Raw genomic sequence first — 25597 nt, 5'->3', positions numbered from 1 at the left:
GTGTAAAACTTAAGGGGGCATTAAAAAAAGTCGATCAGTAAGATAAACGATTTTCCTCCAATATACCTAAAAATCAACATTAATACAAAAGAATCCATGATGAACAAAATGCCAGCCTTTTAAATAACAGGATCTAACCCAGACCTTGCATGATCCTATCTCACTCAGCTCCCCCTGAGCTCGACCCCGGTTCCAATAAAACTTTATTTGTAAAAATAGGCGGCTGGCTGGCAGGGCTGTAATTCGCTGATTTGGTGTTTTAGTTTTAGATTACAGTGTTAGGTATCTTGGTACCCTCCTAGATTTTGCACCCTGATGAGTGCCCCTTTTCCTCACTTATCCAGGACCTGAGTCCTGGTCCCGGATATCAATGGAATGATTGGGTTCCACATTGAGGGCCCCGGTGTTCACGCCTCCTGAGGCTTCCGGAGGTGAAGGGACTTTCCCAAGAGCGGGAATCTGAACTGGATACTTATGTCAAAGTCCACTGCCTGGTCGTCACACCCCACCATGCTCTGTCCTGGAGTGCTGACTTGAATGAGTGTTGATTTTTTTAAAGCTCTGTTGTTGTTGTTAATCCTCACCTGAGGATATTTTCTCCATTGAGTTTTAGAGAGAGTGGAAGGGAAGGAGGAAGGGGGAAAGGGAGAGAGAAGGAGAGGGGGAAGGAGGGAGGGAGGGAGAGAGAGAGAGAGAGAGAGAGAGAGAGAGATCGGTGTTAGAGAGACACATCAATTGGCTGCCTCCCGAAGTTACCTATGGGGGGAAAGAGGGGGGGGATTGAACCTGCAACCCATGTACCTTGACTAGGAATCGAACCCACGGCCCTTTGGTGCACAGGCCAACCGCTCTAACCGCCACACCAGCCAGGGCTATTTTTAAAAACTTTTATTCAAGTGTAATCTTGACACACAAAAAGCACATGTAGCTTAAACGTTCAATTTGCTGAGTTTTCACAATCTGAGCACACTTGTATAACCAGCATGTGGGATTAAATTTAAAGCATATTTTACGTTTCTAACAAACCAGACATATTAGTTTGTACTGGGCTAGATTCAGAGGACTCTGAGCTCAAGCAGGCGACTTCAGACAGTAAGGCTGGGGCCCGGGGCTGATCCGGAGTTTAGGGTCCCTGGGTACAGACTGAGAAGGGGCGGGGTGTAGCGCTAGGGTCTGTGGTCCGGGAGGGGGCAGAGAGAGGCGGTGGGGGCTGCCCCGGAGACAGTGTGCACCCCTTACCCTGCACCCCACTCTGGGCGGCGGGTGAGGCCCAGCCCCGGGCCCAGGTGAGCCTAAGCTGGTAAGAATGCAGCAGTGGCCAAGCCCGGGCGCGGGCGCGTCCCGGTGACTCAGCCCTTGCCAGGAAGGGGGAGTCCGCCCCATCTCCAGGGCTCCCAGACAGCAGCCGGATCGGATCGGGGCTGGCTCCCGGGCGCCAGGCTAAGCCCCCGCAGCAGGCAGCCCGGCCCCGGGAGCTGGACCCCTCCTCCCGGCCCGGGCCCCCTCTTCGGGCTGCAGCCACCAGGGCTCCTCGCGGGACGCGGGCCCGGGTGGCGAGAGCGCGGCGGGCGCCGCGGGGCCCCGGCGATCTTGGCCCAGACGGCGCCGCGAGGACCTCCGAGCGCCGTAAGTAGCGACTGCGCGGGCCGGGGAAGTCCCTCGCTCGGCCCCGCGTCCCAGCCCCGGCGGCCGCGGGACGGGGCGAGCTGGCCTGGCGCCGCCGCCGCCTCCCTAATTGCTCGCTGGCCTCGCGGTGCGGGGCCCAGACTCGGCTCGGAGGCGGCCGGTTGGCGTGGCGGGGACGCTGTCACCTCGCGGGCGCGCCCAGCCCCCACCCCACCCCCCCCGCGGCCGCAGGGTCGGGGCCGGGGTCCCGGGGTCGTGCGGAGGGTCCCTGAACCCCCTTGGGCTGCCGTCGGCGGCTTCCTTCCTACCCCCGCGGCCCTGAGGAAGGGCCCAGCTCACAATTCCAGATGTGCCCCGCTGCCTGGCCTGGAAGGGCCCGTCTCTCCCCTTCCCCGCGCCCCCACACCTCGGAAGGCCCGGGTTCCCGTCCGGAGCTGAAAGAAAGGCTGAGCTCGGAGAAGTGCGCTTTGCCTCCAAAGTTGGTTTCCTGACAGGTTCCCACGCGCATCTGGCGGGGGTGGGGAGGTTGGGGATGCTCAGAGCTGCTAGAGGACTGGGCGGAGGGGGGGTGGGGGGCTCGTCACTAGCCCCTGGGGACAACCTCTGGGGTGGGCACAGCCTCTGCGAGCCCCCGACCCTGGCGCCCGGCTCAGGGTCCCCAGGGGCGGAGGGGGCGGGCAGAGGGTCTCCGGGGAACGTGACCGCTCCCATCTTTGGGGCAAGGAGATCTGGAGGCCACGAGGACCATTTAGCCCAAGTGACTGTAGTCACCTCTCTCTCTCTCTCTCTCTCTCTCTCTCTCTCTCTCTCTCTCTCTCTCTCTCTCTCTCTCTCTCATTCTCCGGACTTTGCGCAAGCTTTTGCAGAGTTTAGGACAGGCGTAGGGGAACGCGCAGACCCTCGGGGCGCTGGGTCTGGGGGGCGGAGATTTGGGGAGACGGGCCCAGCTCTGCCAGCGCGGAAGAAACGCGTGGAGCCAGCTTCCTGTGGGGGCTCGGGCCGCGCGCCCCGCGGACAGACGCGTCCGGCCGACCGCGCGGGGGCCGGGACGCGGCGGGGGCGGGGTGGGGGCGGGGGCGGGCCGGGAGCGCTGGGACCGCGAGGAGGGGGCGGGGAGAGGGTGGGCCGGGGAGGAAGGGAGGCGCGAGGCCAGCAGGGAAGGCGGGAGGGGGCTGGAGGGAGGAGAGGAAGAAGGAAGGGGGCGCGCGGCGCGAGCTGGCGCCGAAATGGGAGAGCGGCGTGAGTGAAGAGGGGAGGGGGCGCGGGGCGGGCACCGGGAGCGGCGTGGCCCCTCGGCGGGGGCGCCCTGGGCAGGCGCGCATGGCAGGCCGGGCGCCGTGATCCCGGACGGACGGGCGAGAGCGGAGCGCGCAGCTTGCACGAGTAAGTTCGTCGGCGGCCGAACTGGACGGAGGAGGCGCTCGCCGGCGGCCGGATCGCCCCTGCCAGTCCCCCTCCCCGCACGCGCAGCGCGGGGGAAGGTCGGCCCCACCCGCTGAGCCCTGTTTTCCGCAGGTCCCGGGCCGATGTCCCAGGTGAGTGGCCAGCACTCCCCTCATTGCGACGCTCCCCATGAAGCCCCCAGCGCAGCCCCCGGCCCAGGTACGTTGCGGGGGAGTGGGGTGTGGGGGGGGAGGGAGGCTGGACCGGAGCGGGGTGGGAGGCTCCGTGTTGGGGAGGTGTAATTCTCCCCCCTTCTCCCTGAGACACGAGGAGACGGTTTCGGGGAGCTTTATGGAAGTGGGGGCGAGGGGTCTGGCTACCCGGGATGGGGTCCAAAACGAGTGGAGTGCTGGGGTGATGGGGGCAGGGCCCCAACGCAGCCGGGCTGTGCCAAGTTGGCTCTAACTCCCCTCACTCCCAGCACCAGACACACACACACACACACACACACACACACACACACACACACACACTGCAGGCCGTCTGTCCGCCTGGGATTTGTGTCCCAGCCATTTCTGCCCAGTGTGTAAATATTTATGGGGGCCTCAGGCGAGGGTGGGGGTGTCTGAGTCTTTCTCCCCTTCCCTTCCCCCAACCCAACCAGAGCCCAGAGCTTCCCGAAAACTTTTGTCCGCCTAAAGCGGCCGCAGGACCCGGCCCCTCCCCTTTTGCCATCTGTCTTGCTCGCCTGGCCAGTCCCCTTTGCTCCTACCCTGCACATGCACACACACACACACACACACACTCACACACACTCACACCCCTTCTCCCGGCTCACAGGGTCTGTAACCTCCCCAGGTTCCTGCAGGAGCCTCCCTGTCCAGGGAAGTTTGAGACTCCCTGAGGGTGGGCTGTGGCTCTCAGCACCACCTCCCCCCCCCCCCCGCCCCCCTCACCCCTCTCACCATACAGATGTGAGCAGAGGCTCCCTGTGGAACACAGGGTCAGAAGTCGGGAACTTGTGGGATCTGTTCAGGGCAGAGGGCTGGGGTGCAGGAATATAGGCCCAGATTGCATGACTTCAATCCCAGCTCTAAGTGAGTCTAATTCATTTGCCTCTTTCTCTCTCTCTCTCTGTCACACACACACACACACACACACACACACACACACACACACACACCCCACTCTCCCTTTCTCCCCCTTTGAGTAATGATGGTCTGGTCCTGGACCTCTGACACGAACTCCCGGCCTGGCCTTGGACAAGTTCCTGCCCCTCTGGCCTCAGTCTCCACATCCGCCCATAGGAGCCTGTCTGCCTGCTGGGGGGCCTGTCCCAGCTCCCCGGGTCTGCCCAGTGAGAACCATGGCACTCTGCCCCCCCCCCGCCCCGCCCTGCCGCCCAGGCCATGGGGGTGGGGGCCTCCTAGAACAGAGTGAGGACAAGGGGGGATATCTGGCCAGGGGCCAGCTCATGAATGACACTAATGTTCCCGCTGCACGCGCCCCCCATAATCCTCAGATTCCCTCCTCTCTGTGGGCCCCTGGAGCAGGGGCTTCTGGGGAATAAGCTCTTCCAAGAACTGGGCTCCTTCAGGCTGGAGCGGGCTGGAGCCAGGGGCCCGGAAGGCTTTCTGGGGGCTGGGAACCTTCTCTCTCCTTCCCCACTTCCCTCACCCCTCCTCTCTTTCTCGGCCTCCTTCTCTCCTATCCTCCCACTCCCTGCTTTCTTCCTCTGCTTATCTGTTTTCTCTGCCACCGCCCCCCCCCCAGTGCCTCTTTCCAAGATCTGCTCCCTGTGCGACCCACCCACTCTCAGTCCCGAAGGGAGAAGAGGGGCTGAAAGGCCAGGGGGACCCCTGGGAGGGTTGAGCCCAGGGCTGTAACTTGAGGCCCCCAGCACCCCAGCGAGCCCCTTCCCCAGGCTGGGCTGAGCCAGACAATGTGGCTTTCATAACCGGAGGAGGCCTGGCTCTGCCGCCCTGGGAGCATGAGGCTGCTGCCCAGGAAGCCCAAACCGCAGGAGACCCAGCCAAAACCCCACAGACGCCTGAATCCGAGACCAGAATCCCCCACGCTCCCTGCTGAGCCCTGACAGCACAGCAAGGCCAGGGTGCTGCCCCCGGGGGCCCTGCTGGCGGGACAGCCAGGGAACCAGTCAGCCCTCCCTCAGCGGAGTCAGATGAAAATGGGGTGAAGGAGCCTCAGGGCAGCTCTGGTTGGGGCAGGTGGCCAAGCCCCCACACCCTTGGCGCCCCCAGTGGCTTCTCCCCACCCACCCCTTGAGAGCCCCAGAACCTGGCTCCCTAACCCACAGCAGATTTCTGCCCAGCACTGGGGCGTCACATTCCTGCTCTTGGTTCTAAATTGAATTTCCTGGGGAATTGGAGCCTTCAGACCTAAAATAAAACCAACCCAACCCAGCCCAACTGGCCAGCTCAGGCCCTCTCCAGTCCTCAGCCGGGTGGCCTGGGACTGTGACCGGGGTGTCACAACTAGGCATCAAGAGAGTCCACGTTCTCGCCTTCTTGGGGTTCAGAGCCAGTCACCACCCCCAGTCCTCCCTGTCTCCTTCTCTCTCCTTCCCTGGCCTGGGCGATTCCAAGCTCCAGAGCTCAGTTCTCACCCACAGACCTTGCTGAGTCCCCCCTGCAGTGGTGCGAGATGAACAGTGACACTACTGCCCAGCAGAGCCAGGGAGGCTGCTGGTGGGGGGCGGAGGGGAGAGGTTTGAGGGGCCAGGACTCCACTACCAGGTTATAGTGAACAGCAGGGGTGCTGAGTGCTGAGTTCTCATTAAGTGGGACAGTTGGCTCGGGGCTCAGGGAAGGCCCTGGAGGAAGAGATGACGCTGGAGCTGGGATATGGAGGGTGGGTTGGATTGTGGGGTGGGAGAAAGGCACAATCTAAGCCTGAGGGGATGGGTCAGAAGGCCTGAGGCCATGGAGAGATCAGTGTGCCTGGAACATGCGATCCTTGTCCATTGCTTATTGAAGGGCTAGTCTCTAGACTGAGGCCTTGAATGTCAGGCCAGGGAGAGGCTGGAGTTCTGAGCAGAGCAGATCCTGGCCCTCTCTCTCTGCAGACGGTCAGAGCTCCCAGGGAGAAGCCCAGACCCACTGTCCACAAAGCCCGTGGAGAAGGCTGGGTGTGCAGGGTCTGGCTTTGCAGCTCCAGAACTAGGGCCCTGCGGTCACTCCCCAGCCTTGGAGCGAACCCATCCCACCTGGAAGAGGCCCCCCATTTCTTCTCAGTCCAGGAGCACCCTCTCAACTTGGTGGACAGCAGGCGGAGGGAGCCCACAGGTTCCCTGCTGAGATGGTGGGTCTCTCACGCTACCCTTTTGGGCTGATGGATTTAAACATGATTTTCCCACCCTCTTCTCGGCTGTCTCTCCAGAGCTCAGGGCGCGGACCAGCGCCTTATCCTGTGTTAGGAATGAATGTGTGTCAGGCAACGGGGCTGTTGCCTTTCTGTACTTCCCGCTTGGAGATGGGGACCCCTGAGGAGTGCAGGGCTGGGGGCTTCTGCTCATTAGAAAGAGGTGGCCCTCTGCTCAGATGCAGCAGGTATGCAGCTGGCTGAGCCGATGGCACCTCCAGGAAGCCGGGCACAATTAGGGTCTTCAGCCCACCCCTGCCCCTTGGCAGGCGCCTTCATGCAGCACATGAATTGCACATGCACAGGCCTTCGCTGGCCACCCTTGCCTCCAGCCCACTCTGCATTTCTACCCTCCAGGGGACATCCTTCGGGCGTTTTCCTCAGAGATGCTCTCCCCTCGGGGGCTGGACAGCAGAGCCCCACAGTCACAAGAAGAACTGGGCTCTTCCCACCTCATGATGGTTGCGCACTTGGGCTTTGCCTTGTGTCTGGCTTTTTTGCCCCGTGTGCCCTGGCGAGGGCTGTTTCTTGGTCCAGCATCTTGGCCTCAGGCCCTCTGGGCAGCATCTTCCTGCCACTTCTCTTCCTTCTCATTCTGCCTTTGGTTCTCCGGGCACTCAGCTGCTCCCCTCCGCTGCCCCTCCTGACCCAGGAGAGCTGTCCCTTTGTTTCCAGGCCAAGGTGCCCGAACTGGATTCTCTCTCCTGGTTATGTGAGGAGGGCAGGTGGGGGGCCGGAGGGTGGAAGTGCTCCTGAATGGCCCGCAGGCCAGGACGCTCTCGTTGCTCTCTAAACCCCTGAGATCAGCGTTAGGAACCCCCGTCACACACAGGGCAACCCAAGTCCTGGTAACGTGCCCGAACTGGTACCTGGGGAAACCAGGGCGTGGACCTTACGGCTTCTCGCTCAGAAGTCTTCCTTTTACCACAGGGAGCGTCAGCCTCCCCGTTCAGGGCCAGAGGCCGGAGCCGGGCGGGCCCCCTTCTTTCCAGGGAATTAGGACCCAAGCCCTGGTCCCCTCCTTCACGCACAACCTGGGCCTCAGCCCTGAACATCTCGTCTGAGCTGCTGCAGCCGCGCTCAGGGTGAGGAGAGGCCCATGGAGCAGGCAGCCTCTCCTCCCTCGTGTCATCACCACTCACCTTCCCCACCCCGTCCCAGGTCCCAGCCTTGTGACCTTCCAGAAGCCATCTGACCTCTCTCTCCTTACTCAGGGTGAGGGGGTTCTCAACGGCCCAGAGTGGGTAGGGCCGGACGGAGCCCACCCCGTCTCTGCGGAGCAGCAGGGGCCACCATGAGGGGTTCCCAACACATGAGTCTGGTGTCCCCCAGAAGTCGCTGGCGCCCCAGCCCCTTCCGCCTCTGGCCCTGGCTCCTGGCTCCAGGCTCCTGGCTCCAGGCAGGGCCTGTTTCCCTGGGCAGCAGTGAGAGTGAGCGCCTGCCGCCTTCTGTGCTCCCCCCTGGGGCCTCCAGGGCCTGGCCCCCTGGTCATAGGAGACCAGGGTCTTGGAAACAAGAATTGCTCAGGGCTCTCTGAAGGTCAAGAGCCACAGAGGGATGCTCAGGGCCCAGGGAGGCGGCTGAGCCCCTGAGAGTCCCCCCCTCTCCTCTCCCCGAACCTGCGTGCCCAACCTTCATTATCTCCCTCCTCTCTTTCCCCCACTCCTTTTGGAGACAGCTCAGAGAGGTGCCCCATGTGTAAGCCCCAGTGTTCCTCACCGTTGATCTGTTTCTATTGCCAAGACTAGGTTTTGCCGCTCTCTCTGTCCCTCTGGGGCCCCTCTCTCGGCCTCTGTGATTGTCCGCGTGGCTGTATTTTAGTCTCTGGGGTTCACCGCCCATTCCCTCCATCTTTCTCTGTCTCCCCGTGTCCCTCTCCTCTCCCTGTGCCCTTTTGGTTTGTGTCCCTCTGAGCCTCTTGTTTCTATGTCTCCCTGCCCCCCCTATGGCATGTGGGGCACCCTCTCGAGGCCCCCGTCTTCCCACTGCACAGCCTGAGGTCTGCGGAGGCTCAGGCTGCACCCTGCACCCTGTAATTGCCCAGTCTGCTCCTTGGCCCCGTGACCCTGCCTTCACCCCCCTGCGCCCTACCTCCCGCAGGCCTTCCCACACCCTGTGAGAACTAGGGCCCCTTTCTGACTCCCCCCTCCACCGCCCATCCCCCCAACCTTTTCCCCGGGCCCAGGGGCCCAGTCCTGCCGCCTGCCGCCTGGGGAGCTGTGGGTTTGAAGGTGGCTCCCTTCCTTCCTTCCGCCCACCGTGCAGAGGGCTGAGCTGGTCACTGTAATTACATGTGGCTGCAGCCGCCTCTTCCCAGCCCGCTCATCCTCTCCCTGTCGCTCCTGCCCCTCCAATCCAGGCCTCAGCCTTCCCCTCACCCTAGGTTTTCTCGAACTCTTTCTCTTGCTGTCTTCCTCTCTCTGACCCAATTTCTCACTGTCTGTCTCCCTCTCGCTCAGCCTGTATCGCGCTCCCTTCTCCTTCGCCTCTGCCCCTGACCCTGTCTTATCTCTCTCTCCATCGCTACTCTCGCTCTGTTGCTGAGTCTCCCTCCTGTCGCAGGCTGCCTGTCACTGGGTTTCTGGGGCTCTCCCCTTCCCTGCCCAGTCCCCGCCTTCTGCTGCTCTATCTCTGCTTCTACCTGTCACTGTCCCTTTGATTCCTTCTCTCTCGCGGTCACTCCTGGTGCCTGTCCCTATCTCTCCATCGCTGACCACCTGGCTGTTCTCTCCTGCACTGTGTTTCTCCTCCTCCTCCTGACACCACACATGCACGCATGCACACACATGCGCAGGCACACACGAGCACACGCTCACACGCCCTTGCTCACTCACGCGCTGTGGTTTGGGAGTCTATTTTGGAGTCTGGCACTGTTGCCAGGTAGGGTAAAGGCTGGGTAACTGTACAAAGAGACCAAGAATGAGGGCTCACAGCAATCCGGGCTGCAGGGAGGGGACCAGGGCTGGGCACACAGGAGGGCAACGGGAAACACCTCGCTCGTCTGCTTTTTCCCCAGCCCAGACCCCATCGCCCCTGCCTGGGCTGGAGGCAGGAACAGGACCCACTCACCCTGTGGAGGCAGTGCTAGAAGAGGGCTCCCTGGAGGAGGAGGCACCCCCCATGCCTCAAGGCAATGGCCCTGGGGCCCCCCAGGCCCTGGACAGCACTGACCTCGATGTCCCCACAGAAGCTGTGACACGTGAGTCCTAGGGGACCGGGGAGTTGGGGTGGCAAGTCGTAGGGGTGACAGTGGGGAATGCAGTCCAGACGGGCTGGCAGAACTGCAGTGGGTGCTCTTGGGGACCTGGCACAGAGCCGGGCCTGGAGGGTGGGCAGTGGAGACGTGCATGGCACAGTCACTGTCCTTTCTGTCTAGGAAGATCTCCACGCACAGGATGGTTAGTATAACATTAGTTCACAATGAGTGTGCACAGGCGAAGGACCTCAGGAACCCAGCAACATGGTGCCGGACAAGAGAGCCTGGGGCTCAGGAAAGAGGCACAGGGACCAGGGAGGGGCAGCCAGAGCCCAGCGCAGCACTAGCCTTCAGCGTATCCAGGGTGAAAGGAAGGAGAGAAGCCCCCGGGGTGATCTGGGCAAAAAGGAGGAAAATTCCGTCTCGTTCCCAGGCTTGGTTTGAGGTCTCCAAGGAGGCTCTGGGAGGAAGAGCATTCTCCATCTTCACCCTCAAGAGCAGGGGAGAGGGGCAGCCAGAACTGATTTGTAATTACTACTAAGATGCCCAAATCTGCAGGCACAGTTGCACTTTCCAACTTTCTTTCCCTGAATGATCCCAAGTGCTATCTAGCCTGCTGTTGCCAAGCAGCAGCTTGGCTATTGTCAAGCCCGTTTTACAGACCAGAAAACTGAGGCGCAGAGAACCACTCACCCTGGACATAAGCTGGGGGACTCAGGTCTTCTGACCCAATACTCTTTCCTGGGCCTGCCCACCCGGCTGGCACGCTGAGCCGGGAGCCGCCTCTACCAGGCAGGGCATCTGGGGCGAAGTTGGACTCCCTGGAAGTCAGGGTTGCTAAATCCTGCTCGCGCACTGCCCTCAGCCCGCTCCAAACATGCCCACCAGCAGAATTGAGGGAAAGAGGTCAGCACAGTGGCCAGTCTGGGTGGGAGTTGGACAGTCACTCCTGTGTCTATGGGCCCCGAGTGTTTGCTCTGTGACTCAGTCCCCCTGGTCACTCCACTGCTCTGGCCACAGGCAAGCTCTGTGTCTGCCCACACCCCCCAGGGCCCTCAGCTCACCACACATGCCCGCCCTCTGGTCACTGTGCCATGTTTAGGCAGCAGGGCAGGGGGCACTGAGGCCGGCCAAGGATTCAGCTCAGTCACCCCCATGGGGCCAAGAGGTGGGGGCATGATGATTCAGGCCTGGCCACTTCCCTTACCCCTGTTTACCCAGATGCAGGCACCAGCCACGCCTCAGGGCTGAAGGCTTTCAGCTCCGAGCCTTTCCAGAGCCCGGTCTCCCATCCCGCCAGACTCCCCACCTTTCTGCTCCTTTCTCCCAACCTCCATCCCCTCCCCCTCCCTCTCCTAGACGTGGATTCTTGGCGAGTTTTATCCTTCAGGGCCTCAGTTTTGCCATCTGTGAAATGGGGCTAATAATAGATTTCTCCTGATACTCAAAGGCATCCCTACGCATAAAGCTCATAGCACTGTGCCTGGCACCAGTCACAGCTCAAAACTGGCCAACCACTAGCTATGAGCATAATTACTGATGGATGTGCTAGAAGCAGCTTGTTCCCCAGTCCCTCGCCTTCCAATCTCTGCCCCCCTCCTTGCCTGTGGCCTGTGAGCTTCAGCTTCAGCTTCAGCTTCTAGGCTGGTCCACCTCTGACAGGAGCTGTGGGCCTTGGACAAGTTACTGTACCTCTCTGGGACTCCGTTTCCTCGTCCGTAAGGGAGGATACAGCCCAGGGGCAATACCCAGAGGATCCAGCAAGTGAGTAATTAGCAGGTCAAGGGCTTAACTAGTGGCCGACAAGCAGTAAGTGCTCCGTGGTGTGGCTACTGCCATTCCCAGAAGGCCCAACCCCTTGCCAGGCACTGAAGCTGCCTTCCCTTCTCCGTCTCCAGCTCCCTTCACTGCCCCCCCACCGCGTCCCTCCCCCCCCCCCCCCCCCCCCGTCTCCTCCTACCACAGTTCAAACACAGAGGCCAGACCGGGAGGGAGTTGGGGGACCAGGCCCCATGTTTACAGAGGCCCTCGAGCCCGTGGGTCCTGCCCGGGTCCTGCCCTGAGGGCTCCCAGTGCTAGTGCCCCTTCTCAGCCCCCGCCCCCGACACACAGCTGCCCTCGTGGCTTATGAACAGCACTGCCTTTCAGGTGAGCAGACCTGAGTGGGTGAGGGAAGAACTGGGTGTTTGGGGGGGCTCTCTGGGGCCAGCTTCCCTGCACCTCGCTGATAAAGCTGAAGTCTAGTCCCTCAGCCTGCGAAGGGGACTCAGGGGTTCCTGGCTTCAGGGGTCTCCCCGCTGGCCTCCCTCTTCCCTTCTTCTCTCCCTCCTCACCCAGACCCCAAGGCCCCTCAGCAAATTCTCGCCAGCCACCCCACAGAGGCCGACAGGGCAGGGCATGGAGGAGAGGAGATGGAGGGGCTGCTGTGAGGAGCCCCCGAATTCCAGACCAGGCCTTCATCTCCAAACAGATGTTTCCAATAACTCACCCAGCGCAAGAAGGGCAAAAACAGCTGGGGGCTTGGCAGAGGCCGGAGTGAAGGTTAACTACTTCACTGCTGTCCTCCCACCCCAGCCAGACTGTCCCGGTCCCTCCCCCAACCGCCACCTCTCTTGCCCAAATCCCAGGACCCCGAGTCAGGAGAATGGATGTCACGTCGGGAGGAGTGGGTCCAGCACTCTGAGCCCCCCTTGCACCTCTGACTTCTGGAATGAGCACCGGCCCGGGAGTCCGGAGCCAGGCTCCACGCTGCTGCTATTTCCTGGTGGGCCTCTGGGCAAGTCAGTTCTGCTCTCTGGGCCTCAGTTTCCTCATCTGAAGGATACACGTCAGGCCAGTGAACTGTGGGGTACATGAGGACAAAGCAGGCAGGAGGGGAACGCAGCCTGGCTCCCAACTCCATCCCCCTTTCTCGTCATCTCTCCAGGCCAGCCTCAGGGGAACCCCTTGGGCTGCACCCCACTACTGGCGAATGGCTCCGGCCACCCCTTGGAGCTGGGCGGCGCCAGGCGGGCGGGGAATGGTGCCCTGGGTGGCCCCAAGGCCCACCGGAAGCTGCAGGCTCACCCATCTCTCGCCAGCCAGGGCAGCAAGAAGAGCAAGGGCAGCACCAAATCCGCTGCCTCCCAGATCCCTCTCCAGGCACAGGAAGGTGAGTACCCACCTCTCCCTCCAGGGGCCTCCAAAGCCGGTTCCTCAAGGCGTGACCCAGGGACCAGCAGCAGTGTCTTCACCGGGCTCCTGGGTACCAGTCTCGGCCCCAGACCAGGGCCGCTGGATCTGAGCCTCTGGGAGGGGCAGGAGCCGGGGTCTAAGAAGCCCTCCAGGGAGTCTGATGCAAGACTCAAGTCTGAGAACTTTGCAAAGGTGGTTGGAGGCAAATGTGCCTTCTCAGGGCCAACCCCTTCCCACCCCGGCTCTCCCAGAGTTTCTGTTACAAGGAACGGAGCCAGGTGGCCTAATCCAGCTTAAGCCGGCCCGTTTCTGGAAACAGAAATTTTCCTCGAGGAGTGGACCATCTGTTTAGAGAGAGCAGACAGAACACCTGGCAGAATAGAACGGTGCACCATTTAGACGCTTAATTGGGGAGGTCGGCAGGGGCTACAAGGTGCAGTGGGAGGTCAGGAACCTGGATACACCAGCCATTGTTCTTGCAACACCCAGGCCTTCTGCGGGGCCACGCTGGGCAAGCAGCTGCCCCTCCCTCCTCCCCCAACATCAATTCAGCATGAGTCCCAGCTGCCTGTAGCTTAGTGGTGCTTGACCTTTACCCCAGACTTTTTAAGTGATTCCTGTCCATGTTGCGGGACTCTGACCTCGTTCTCTGCAAACAGGACTCAGTGCACACATTTGCACATACGTATTCATAAACCTCCCCACCTCGCAGAGCAGATTCCGCCCAGTTAATTTATGAAAGAGGTATTCATTCATCACAGTGTAGTGGGCACTGCTATGAACCAGGCTCTGTGCTATGTGCTGGGTACCCAGTCCATGGCCTCATAAGCTCTCATGAGAGAGACACAGCAGGGAATCACCACATGGTGTGATAAATCGTGATGAAGCCACACACAGGGGATTATGGGAGCCCAGGGGACACCCACTCCAGCGCAGAAAGCCAGGGAGGGGAGTCTAGGAAGGCCCTGGAGGAGTCTGAGCAAGGCTTACAGGTTGAGAAGGAGGATCTAGTGAGGGATTTAGCAAAGAGGTGAGAAATGGCTGGAGTGGCTAGATTATGAAGTTCAAGGTGAGGAATGGTGGGAGGTGAGACTCCAGGCCAAGCCAGGGCCAGGAGGCAGGGATGCCTTGTAAACCATGCCCAGTGGACTTCGATTATCGATTATCGGGAGGACAATAGGAAGCCACTGAGGGTTTCAAGCAAGGTGGTGACCTCATCAGAGTTGCATTGGAAGAGAAAACGCCCTTCTTCAGTTTGCAGATAGCTTGCAGGGTTCCAGCTGAACCAGACCCCACTCCCCCTCACAGGAAAGGGCCGGGGGAGTCAGACCCTCCGGGGCAGTGTGAGACTCCCACAGGACCAGCAGCCTGTGCCAGGGGCTCACCTGCTCAGGGGACGTGGACACTCTGCCCCTTGGCCTGGCCCCTGGCAGGGGTGCCAGCTCAGCATCCTGGCAGCACACTGGGCGCTTCAGAGTGTGGACACCAAAGCCAGCCTGCCTGGGTTCAGGTCCCAGCACCACCACTGACCGGCTGGGTGCCCACGAGCAGGCTCCGGCGTTAATTCACTTACCGTGTATTTACTCAGCACCCACCATGTGTCCAGCACTGTTCTGGGGACAAAGATGCCTGCCCCCGTGGAGAGCACAGCTTAGTGGGAGGAAAAGCTGTGTAATGCGGTGGAAAGTGACAAGTCCTACTGGGGCCAGGTGAAGGAGGCCAGGGCAAGGGGGTGGGGGTGCTGGGGCGGGGCGGGCAGGTTGCATTATTTAAGAGGGTGGCATTGGGGCCCTGAAGGAGGGGAGGGAATGAGCACCAGCGTTTATCTGGGGCCAGAGCATTCCAGGTTGGGGGTGGGGCGGGGGAGTAGTGCCTGCTGGAGGAGGAGCAGGCTGTGTGGCCACAGCAGGGACACAGGGGACAGAGTGGGGGAGTGAACCCAATCACGTGGAGCCATGGGGGCCATTCTGAGCTTTTTAGCTTTTACTCTCAGTGAGGCAGAAGCCACGGGAGGGTTCTGAGCACAGGAGGGACAGAGGGACAGAATCCCATCAAAGTATTTAAGGGCCCTGGTGTGTGGCGTGTAGATGGCTGGAGGGGGAGTCAAAGGTGGGGAGTGGAGAAGCAGCTGCCCTGGCAGAGATTAGCAGTGTGGGCGGATTCTGGCTACACACACACACACACACACACACACACACACACACACACGTGTATATATATATATAATTTTATATTTTTATTGATTTCAGAGAGGAGGGAGAGGGAGAGAGAAATAGGAACATTAGTGACAAGAGAGAATCATTGATTGGCTGCCTCCTGCATGCCCCACACTGGGGATGGAGCCTACAACCCTGGCATGTTCCCTGACTGGGAATCAAACTGGAACTGTGACCCCCCCCCCCCCCCCTTGGTTCATAGATAGAGGCTCAACCACGGAGCCATGCTGCCTGGGCTCTGGCGATATTGTGAAGTGCTTTCTCTGCCTCGGTTTCTCGATCTGTAGAGTGGGGTTAATAGTCCCACCTCATGGAGTTGTGCAAGTTTAAACGAGTTTAATTCATGCCCAGCACTTAGAACAGTCATCAGCCTGTGCCCGTTGGGTAAGTGACTAAGGAGGTTTGAGAGCTCAGGACCTGGACGCCTGGCGGACCCCCCACTCCAGCTCACCGGGTGGGTGGGGGTCAGCCACTCTGTGCCGAAGCAGGCTCCTCACAGCCCCACTTCCCGGAGCCACTGGTTGCTCCAGCTTAATCGCTGCCGGGCACTGAGCGCTCGGTGCCCGCGGTGGCTGGGCCCTGCCCCGGCCTCACCCCCACCCGCCCTCCCGCGCCCCCCGCAGACTGCTGCGTGCACTGCATCCTGTCCTGCCTGTTCTGCGAGTTCCTGACGCTGTGCAACATCGTCCTGGACTGCGCCACGTGCGGCTCCTGCAGCTCCGAGGACTCGTGCCTCTGCTGCTGCTGCTGCGGCTCCGGCGAGTGCGCCGACTGCGACCTGCCCTGCGACCTGGACTGCGGCATCCTGGACGCCTGCTGCGAGTCGGCCGACTGCCTGGAGATCTGCATGGAGTGCTGCGGGCTCTGCTTCTCCTCCTGACCGCCCCCCGCAGGCTCCGGGCGGCCCGGGCCGTCGCTCCCCGCTGATCGGCCCCCTCCCGTCCTCCCTCCCCCCCCCCCCCGCCCGTGACCGCCCAGAACCCCAGCGCAGTGAGGGGGGCGCTCCGGGGACCACCTCCGTCCGGGAGCTGGGCCCGGGGCGCAGAGCCCGTCCTCCCGGCCCGGGACCTGGCGGCGGGGGGTTAGGGTGGGGTCCTCTCGGGGACGGTGGCGCGGAACACTGTGAACGCCGGGGGAGGGCAGGGGCGTGGGAGGCGGGCTGTGAGCTCCTCTACCTCTCCCTGCCCCGGCGCCCGCCTCCCGCTGCGCCCAGGCTGAGAGCGCAGCAAAATGTGAAAAGAGGCGCCCACCCCGCCCTCAGCCAGCCCCTCCCTGCTCCTCTTTCCTGGGCTTTGGGGGTGGGGGTGGGGTGACCCATACAGTGACCCCAGCGCGCAGAGCTGGGCTCGGACCTGGGCGGGGTGGGAGGGGGAAGGGTATAGAAACGACTGGAAGGGGAGAGAGGGGATGGAGGGAGGGTCTGTTCTATTTGTCGCTGTAAATAAAGGTATTTGTCATCTCCGATTTCCTGGGGACTCTAAGTAACATCCAGGGACCACGACTCTGAAAAGCAAACACTCCCCACACCCCTAGGAAGCCCCGGTTGAGGCTTGGGGGGGCAAGAGGTGGGGGGGGGGCTTTCCTTCTTCCCTCCCTCTTCTTGCTTCTCAGTTAAGGAAGGGCGAAATGGGTACCACCTCCCCACCGTGATTCCCTATTCCCTCCAAAGGGAAGGGAGGTCCGGAAAGGGAAGAGTTAACCCTTGGCATAGACTTAGCAGAAGTGTCCAGCCTCCTGTGGACTCCAGCCATTCCCAGCCATGGCTCCAACTCCAAGGGTGGCACCTATGTCTGTGGCAGAGCCATGTCCAGGGGAGGGGCGACCCTGGGCCCAGCACGGCCTGAGCTTGCCCTGGGCTGCACTGGGAGACTTGGGTGGGGGTCATGGCCCAGTTCAGTCACCTCCAAAAAGACACTGGACTGGCAGGGGCCTCCCAGGCAAGTGTGCAGGGCCCTTGTGGTGTGCAGGGCAGGGGCAGGCCTGAGCACCGCAGGTCCCCCTGGGGCAGGGGACGCTGACAGCGGGATTGCTGGCTGGACCGAGCCTCTCCCACCCCATCCCAGACCTGAGGAAGCCAGAGGGACCCGGGTGAGAGAAAGGATGTGTCATGGCTGGACTTGGATGGTCTCGAGGAGAAGCCATGGCTGAGGAAGGCCTTGGAAAGTGGGGGTCTCAGGAGACATTGGTGGCCACTGCTTCCAGAAACAGTCTGCAGTGGTCTGGAAGGACAGAGGGAGCTCAGAAAAAGGGCCAAATGAAATCGTAATGCTCTTAAGGAATGTCATGGGGGGAGTAGCCTGGTCTTGGCAGGGGCTGCAGTTGCAGCAGCAGGAGGAAATGTGAGGCGGTGAGAGGGCCTCCACCCACCCCCACATCTCTCCCGCCATCCCACTCCCCACACCCCACACCCCACCTCCACCCCCTCCCCTCCCGCCCCCACACACATGAACACAGGCTCTCTGACCTCTGGGACCACATAGGAAAGTCGACACAGAGAGAAAGCGCCCTGCCTGCCAGGGTCGTGCAGTCAGGATCGAAGCCAGGAGAGAAGCCCATCTCTGTTTGTTTCACTGTGTATTCGTTTGTGCTTAGTTATTTCATGCCCAAGGTCCAAACGGTCAAAAGTCTGATCTGTGCATAAACGAGCATTTGCACATACTGCTTTTTTTACAAACATGTCAACATCCTATACACACAGTTGTGTTCTGTTCTTGTGTCTTAACCACTGGTCTCGGAATCCTTCTCATCAGGAGCTTCGCTGAGGGATGAGCTACAATCCAGTTACACCTCCAGCTCAGCCCCTCCCATTGATTCCCCCTTTGTAAACAGGGTTTCCAACATGTCCTTTTGCACAAGCGAGCTCTGTGAGGCTATTCCTGAACGTGACAGTGCTGGGCCTCAGGTGTGTGCCTTGTGACTGACAGGCTGCCCGGTGGCCCTGGCTGAGGTGTGCCAGTCTGTTCCCCGGGCCTCAGGGAGCGGCCACCCCCCTGGGCTGCTGTGGCTCTTTGTCCTGAGCACAGACAATGGTGGGAGGGCTCAAGCTCAGGTCTTCTTCCCCGAGGCTGTTGTCTGAGGAACTCGAGGAGGCCAGAGGGCCAAGGGTGTGTGTGTTGGGGGCGAGGGGGGGCGGGTGCTCCGGACCAGCCAGAGGTCTGGTCCAGGTGGGCAGGAAGGCCCCCTCCCTGGCCTCCCCCGCCCCCCCCCCCCCGTGGGGGCAGGAAGAGGCGCCTCTGCAATCCAAATAGTGATTTCCTGCTGCAGCTCCCGCCAGGCTGTTTTCTTTAGGACCATGGCTGAAACCAGAGAGGCTGGGCCGGTGGGGGCGGGATGGGCAGGATTTAGCCAGCCTCCCTCCAGCGCACACACACACACACACTCACTCACTCACTCACTCTCACACACATATTCACACAGTCTTTCACTCACACACACATTCACTTACATATACACGGACTCCCCTTACAGTCACTACTCACATACATTCCACAAAGTGTGTCACACACACACACACACACACACCCTCTCACACTTCACATTTCAGCTCTGGCAACCACCGCCAGCCCTGGGCAGCCTGGGTGGTGCCGCTGAGCCTGAGTTCACTCCCCTCGCCCAGGCTGCCCGCCTTCCCCGACACCCCCATCTCACCCAGGAGGCCCTCATAGCTGCTGGGAAGCAGATGGCATTTGTCTTAGAGGCCACCCACCCACGGAAGGCTGCCGAGACATTCTTCCAGGGCAAGCCTGAGCTCCAGACCCTTCCCCTCCACTCCTCAGCCCTTCTCCGCTGACTCCCAGTCTCTGCTCTTCAACCAGCCAGTTCCAGCCCTGGCTCTGCTGTGGACCCCAGGGAGGGCCCTTGCACTCTCTGGGCCTCAGTTTCCTCACATGTGCAATGGACAGCAGTGAGACTGGGAACCTGGCAGTGGCCGCGGTGGCCGGGGGGCTGGCTGCCTCTCTGGTTCTCACTTCATCTGTGGAGCAGCAGACCCACCCCTTTTGCCCAAGAGACTTCTTGAGGGGCCCCCTTCATGTCTAACCCAAAGCAGGCATTAATCACCACACATGTGGGAGGAGAAATGGCGAGGCCAAATTAAGTTGTTCCTGGCCTGGACTGCCTGTGCGCACTGGGGACCTTGTGGGCCAAACCCAAGAGCTGTTGCCCACGACTGAGCGCGTAGCTGAGCCAGGGGCCTGCTTGTGAGGGAAGGGTGGTCAGCCCGCCTCTCAGCATCCATAGCCTCCATCAGCTTCTGCCTGGACTTTGGCACATTTCACTGCATTCTCCGTGCCCCTACCCAGAGCTGGGCAAAGCCAGCTTCAGGCACTGCCGCCCCCTGGCTCCAGAGCTGCTGGGGATGGGATCCCTCTTAGTAGCCAGAAGCTGGGCTGCCTGCAGCCAGCCATGCCTGGGGCCTTTGCCAGTCCCCATCCCCTCCACCCCCCAGGGAGACGAGGCAGCAGCGGGGGCCTGAGGGTTGCTCCCCAAGGCCCTCCGGACACTGGCTGGGCAGTGGGAAAGCAGAGTGGGCGGGGAGCTCTCAGGACTGGCCCAGCGCAAGGAGGGATGGGGAAGAAGCAGGGACAGGAACCTCAGGCCACACAGGGGGCAGCAGAGGGGACAGGGGTCACAGACCTCCCCCGTCACCTCCATGTTTATGCTCCTTCCCACATTTTGACTTTCCTAGGATTAAGGAGACACAGCACAGATGGTACCTATGGCCACAGCCCTCCTGTTGCCCCTCCATCCCCTCACCTTCCACCTCCTCCAGAGGAAAGCCCTCCCGCCTTCCTTGACCCTCACCTAGTTTTACGTCCTCTCCCTGACCTGTAGCATCCCTGCCAGCCCTGGGGGTGCCTCTCTCTGGGTGACAGCCTCATCCCTTTACACTGCAGACAGGTGTGCGGTGGGGGTCAAATGCTGGGCCTACCTGGCGTTTCTCAGGTGGCACCTCAGGGGGTCCAGGGAAGGTGCTAAGGCTCATCCCTGGGCCAGTCACCGTGTCAGAGAATTAGCCCGGCCGGTGTGGCTCATGGTTGAGCATTGGCCCAGGAACCAAGAGGTCGCTGGTTCAATTCCCTTCAGGGCACATGCCAGGGTTGTGGGCTGGATCCCCAGCAGGGGGCGTGCGGGAGGCAGCCAATTGATGATGTTTCTATCTCTCTGCCTCTCTCCCTCTTTCTCTCTATAAAAATGTCTATTTTTAAAAAGAGAGGGAAGTAGAGATTGAAGGTGGACGGGAGATGGAGTGAGATGAGGAGAGGAGGTGAAGAGACAAGAAGGCAGGTGGGACGATGCAGACAAAGCGTCCGTAAGCCCTGGAGACAGCAGAGCAGAGCAGGGGGCTGGGGCACGTGTCCCTCGCTCCTCCCAAGGTCGCCTGCAGAGGCTGAGGGGGCCGTGTGCCCGCCGCCGGGTCCCTCCCAGGCCGGAGCCTCTGCAGCCGCACCGGGCAGCTCGGCATTAATTAGGGGCCCGGCTAATGGCTCGGAAGATTGGCCAGTTCCAGGGACGCTGCTGAATAGACACCTCGGTGAGATTTATTCCTAATTATCTCATTTGTCTCCCCCCATTACTCTTTATGGCTGGGATTTATGGGGCCATTAATGGGGCCCGGCCAGGCCAGGAGAAGTGTGAGCCTTGAGATACTTCATAATAATAACAATAACAACGCTCACCCTGGCCAGATTAATGGGGGATTTGCCTTCTTGCCCTCTCCACCCCTTGTCCTTGGGACCCCAGATACCGGCTGCCCACACGTCCCTGTCCCTTCTGGGACCCTGGTTCTCAGCTCCAGGCCCTCAGCCACCTGTGGCATCCGAGCTGTGGCCCCTCTGCCCCCATCCACCCCAGGCATCTTCTCTGGGGCCACTGACTGGGAGCGTCTAGGTCAGTGGTTCTCAACCTGTGGGTCGCGACCCCTTTGGGGGTCGAACGACCCTTTCACAGGGATCGCCTAAGACCATCGGAAAACACATATATAATTACATATTGTTTTTGTGATTAATCACTATGCTTTAATCATGTTCAATTTGTAACAATGAAATTGGGGGTCACCACAACATGAGGAACTGTATTAAAGGGTGGCGGCATGAGGAAGGTTGAGAACCACTGTTCTAGGCGATAATGTGGGGCTATGCATTCCAACAGTGACACCTCTGGGACAGGCCTGGACAGTCATTGATGCTTTTGGGGGCAAACAGCAGAAAACCCCGGTAAAGGTGGCTTAATCTGCAAGGACATGGATCGCCTCCTTAACAAGAAGTGAGAGGTGGGCGACCCCGAGCCAACGGGGAGGTCAAAGGTGTCATCCCTCCGCTCTGTCCTCCTCAGCATGTGGGCCATGCCGGCTCCTGGTCACAACGTGGCTGCTGCAGCCCAGGCGTCAGGCACACACACAGGAATAGAGCAAAAGGGCCGTGGGATAGAGAGGCCTTCTCCTCCCGCTCCTGTTACGAGGGGGGCAGGGGGGCAGGGGGGGGCCCTTTCCAGAGCTCCTAGCAGGTCTGCTCACACCTTTGTCCAGACTGGTCACATGTGGCCTTAGGCTGGGCTCCCCAGGGCGGACCTTAGACAAGGCTCTGAGTGCAAATGAGTTTGTTCAGGACGGGATTCCAGGGAACAGTGTCGGGGAGAGGGGGGGAGACTGGGAGGGAGGGCAGCCAGTAAAGGGCCTGTCACCAAATCGGTTACTACGGAGGTGACGGCCCCCAATCCTGGTGCCTCTGGGGAGCTAACGTGTTTTATACACAAACCTTCTGTGCCTGGCTGAGGGCTGTTCCCAAAGGAGTGTCCACCTTCCAGCACTCGCTGCCTGACTGGGCGCTGGTGGGAGCAAGGGATGGGATGCCCGCAGGGGCTGGCGGAGCTTTCCCTGGCGAGGCCTCTGGGCAGCGGGCCCTCCACCCAGCGAGGGTTTGCAGTGACGGCGGCCAGAGCAGGCGTGACTCGCTGTTGGGCAGGGCGAAAGGGGCTGGCTGTCCGGGAGGCCACCAGGGTCTGTCACCGCCTTCCCCTCCTCCTCCCCAGGGCACCTTCTGGACTCTGCCACCAGGACCAGTCACAGGGGCCAAGCAATTCCCACATCCGGGTACGGAGAACGTGGGGACAAATCCGCAGCGCGAAGGCGAGTTTCAGCTCAGTCCTGGGGAGGGGTCACCTCTGCCGCTCCACCTGCTCAGCTAGGAGGAGAGCAAGCGATGCCCTTCCCGACGCTTCCCAGGGCCACAGGCTGCGCTCCCTCCTCCGACCCACCCCTCAGGCATCCAGCTGCCTGTACGGAGACAGGACCCGCCCACCTCACGGGGGAACTGGGCACCAGGAACCCCGGTATCCACCGCTGGAGGTGGCCATTGATGCATCTCCTTTGGCAGAATCTACTAACGTGGATAGATGCACAGCACGCACCCCAGCGATGCCCTGCTCGTTACGCTTGGAGCAGGCACGTGTGCACGCTGCTCCGAACGGCACAGGCGGGAATGTCCACAGCAACGTCACTCATAACCCCCCAGTGGAAGCCCAGCTGGCCGTTGATGGCAGATGGATGAACCGACCGATCGTGCGATCCCAGGATGGGATTTTACCCGGCAGTGAGAATGAACCGTGTGTAACCACACACAGCAACACGGATAAATCTCAAACCCGGAGCTGAGTAGCAAAGCCAAACACAAGCTACAAGGACAGGAGCACCCAGCCAGGGTGCCGGTGGCCAGGCAGTCACCCATCGTCCCCGTGGGCGCAGGGCTGGGCGGGGCCTGCAGGACTTCGGGCGTGGTGCCCGCCGGCTTCTGCATCTGGGCGCTGCTTGGATAAATGCTCTCAGCGTGCGCAATGCCCTGAGCTGAACGGTTACGACATGTGCAACTGACGTGCAAATGCTGCACTTGAAGAAGAGGATGTACCTACTCCTGACTCACACGTGAGGATGGGCAGGAAGCAGGCGTTACCCAATCCTGCCCCGTGTTCTATATAAGAACAAACCCAGGCTCCGGGGGGCCATGACGTTGCCTCCGGAGCTCCCAGGTCTGGTTAGCGGCCTGGCTGGGTGGGGGTGCAGCCCTCGGCATGCCTGGGTCATCACGCTTTCTTTCACATCACCCCCCGAGTGACCGCATGTGCCCTGAGAAGGACAAAGGGCTTGGAGGCCTGTGAGGCCCTCCCTCCTCGGGCTCACACGGAGCCTGTTACACGGGGGAGCACACATGTGCAGCCTAAGCCCTCATGGGCAGCACTTCCAGGAAATGAGAGTCACGTGGTGGGAGAGAAGGTCCCGCCAGAAAGAAGAGAAAACTAATACTTAGGGAATAAATGCTGTATTTGTTACCTGTCACTATGCAACAACAAAACACACAAATCGAATAGCGGCAAACAATGCACGTTGACTCTTGCACAGTTTCCGTGGGTCAGGAACGTGGCCGTGGCTGGGCGGCGGGGCTGGTTCAGGGTCACCGGTGAGGCTGGCTGCAGTCAGGATGCCGGCCAGGGCCTCGGTCATCCGCAAGCCTGATGGGCCAGCGGCTCTGCTCCCAGGTTGGCTCCCTCCCGGCTGGCAAGTCCGCGCTCTCCTTCCTGTTCTTTCCCGTTTGCTGCCGAGAGTGTGGAAGCCACCGCCCTGGACCGTGAGAACTGGGCCTGGCGGAGCCGAGCTGGAAGGAGCCTGGGGCTCTGAGAGCCTCAGGAGCAGCGCCGCCGGGTCCTGCACCACCGTCTCCGAACTCCCTCCGGGCGAGAGGAAATGCACACGGAGCGGATGCAATGCCCCTGAATGCAGGCAGGGGGTCAGCAGTGTCTGTCACAGGAAGTGACTGCCCCGGGTCACAGCCACTGAAGCGGAGAGCCTAAGTCGGAACCGGGTCCCTGCCTCCCAGCTTCGGGTGCGTTCTGCTTTGTAGGAAGCAGCACCGTGACCTGAGACAAGCTCAGGGGCTGAAGCCAGAAGACCGGGTCCAGGGTGCCTCGCTGGAGATGGCACCCTGAAAACGAGTTAGCTTCTCCAAGGCAACCTCCTCGCCTGTGAAATGGGGGTGATGATGCAGACCACACAGGTGCTGAGCACTGAGTGGGCCTGGCGATGACAGAAAATACCAGTGTCTAACGTGACCGCTTGAAGGTGAGATAAGCATGGAGCCTGACTCATAGAAACATGGTCCTCAGCTCCCCAGGTGTGTGGAACCCCAAGGCCAGGTCCCAACAGACAGGGGCTCCCACCTTGCTCTCTCAAGTCACTCTTTCAGAGGGAGGTCAGCTGCCAGGGGTGTGAGGACACTCAGACAGCCCTCTGAGGCCCCTGCTCACAGCTAGCCACGCAAGGGAGCCGCTTTGGGAATGAGTGTTTCCGTTCGTCAGGTTGCAGGTGACCGTAGCTCTGGCCAACATTTTGGCTGCAACCTCACAAGAGACCCTGAACCAGACCCACCCAGCTCGGCCAGATTCCTGACCCACAGGAACTGTGGGCAAACGACGTGAGTGGACATTTTCCCGAAGAAGATATACTAAAGGCCAACAGGGACATGAAAAGACGCTCAGCGTCACCAGTCAGTAGGAAAACGCACATCAGAACCACAGTGGGATATCACGTCAGAGCTGGTCTATTGGCTGTCATAAAACACAAGGGATAAATTACTGTACTATTTACTTGTACTATAATTGTAAACCTACTTTTGCCCACCCTGTATATGCATGTATGCATACCTATGGACACAGACAATAGTATGGGAAGGCCTAGGGAAGGAGGTGGGGGTTGGATGGAGGGGGGCAAATAGGGAGAAAATGGGACACATCTGTAATACTGTCCACAATTTAGAGAGAGAGAGAGAGAGAGAGAGAGAGAGAGAGAGAGAGAGATCAGACCTGTGGTTACCAGAGGCAGAGGGTGGAAGAAGGAGAATTGGAGGAAAGTGGACCGGAGGTACACACCTCCAGTTATAAGGTAGTAAGTTAAGTACTAGGGGTGTAATAGGCAACATGATGACTGGAGCTAGCGCTGCGGTGTGATGTATAGGAAAGCTGTTAGGAGAGCGAATCCTGAGAGTTCCCATCACAGGAAGAGCCTTTTCTTCTTTTCTCTTATTGCATCTGAATGAGATGATGGATGTTAGCTGAACCCATTGTGGCGATCATTTCACAACAGATGTAAGTCCGACCATCATGCCACGTGCCTTAAACTTACGCAACGATGCGTGTCAATTATGTCTCAATTAAACTGGGAAAAGGGAGAGAAAACTACCAGCTGATCCACTTCCCTTCTCTTCGCATTAGTTGCTCTATGAGAGGAATGGAGGGTTTAGCCCAATGTCTCACTTTCCTAACAACGAATCCAGCGAGCTCCGTGTCTGCCACGCGAGTGACGGAGACGGGAATTTGCTGGCTTGTATAGCTGGAAGGAGCTCTCTGGTTTTGTCACATTAAAGCAAGATCTCGGCATCCGGGGGAAGCTGGGGACCCAGTGCCACCAGGAGCCTCTCTGTCTCCCTTCTGTCTCAGCTCTGTTACTCACCGTGGGTTGGCCTCAATGGTCCCTGTTGCAACAGATCTCCTCCATGCTGGGGGATTGAGAGAGCAAGGCAGAGAGGAATCAGAGGCGCCAGCAGCCCCGGGGGAAAAGGGACTGTGCAACGTTTAT

At 60.3% G+C, this 25597-nt stretch overlaps 1 protein-coding gene across 5 annotated transcripts; it reads left to right on the top strand.

The window, feature by feature from the left end:
• Window positions 1–1335: 1335 nt before the first annotated feature.
• Window positions 1336–16440, top strand: MDFI (MyoD family inhibitor). Of its 5 annotated transcripts, none has more exons than XM_059701729.1 (6): window positions 1336–1626; window positions 3142–3228; window positions 9407–9589; window positions 11249–11350; window positions 12513–12737; window positions 15600–16440. In XM_059701729.1, the coding sequence occupies exons 2-6, from the start codon at window positions 3153–3155 to the stop codon at window positions 15854–15856; spliced, it is 843 nt and encodes a 280-aa protein (XP_059557712.1). In that variant the 5' UTR covers window positions 1336–1626; window positions 3142–3152; the 3' UTR covers window positions 15857–16440. The 5 variants fall into 5 exon arrangements, with proteins under 5 accessions (XP_059557712.1, XP_059557715.1, XP_059557714.1 ...); XM_059701730.1 differs by lacking the exon at window positions 1336–1626 and adding an exon at window positions 2822–3009; XM_059701731.1 differs by lacking the exon at window positions 11249–11350 and having other exon boundaries at window positions 1352–1626.
• The last annotated feature ends 9157 nt before the right edge of the window (window positions 16441–25597 follow it).

Source organism: Myotis daubentonii, chromosome 6 (genome assembly GCF_963259705.1).
Source record: "Myotis daubentonii chromosome 6, mMyoDau2.1, whole genome shotgun sequence".
NCBI lineage: Eukaryota > Metazoa > Chordata > Mammalia > Chiroptera > Vespertilionidae > Myotis > Myotis daubentonii.
Note: the sequence above shows the minus strand (reverse complement) of the source record. Positions and strands in the feature narration are given on the sequence as shown.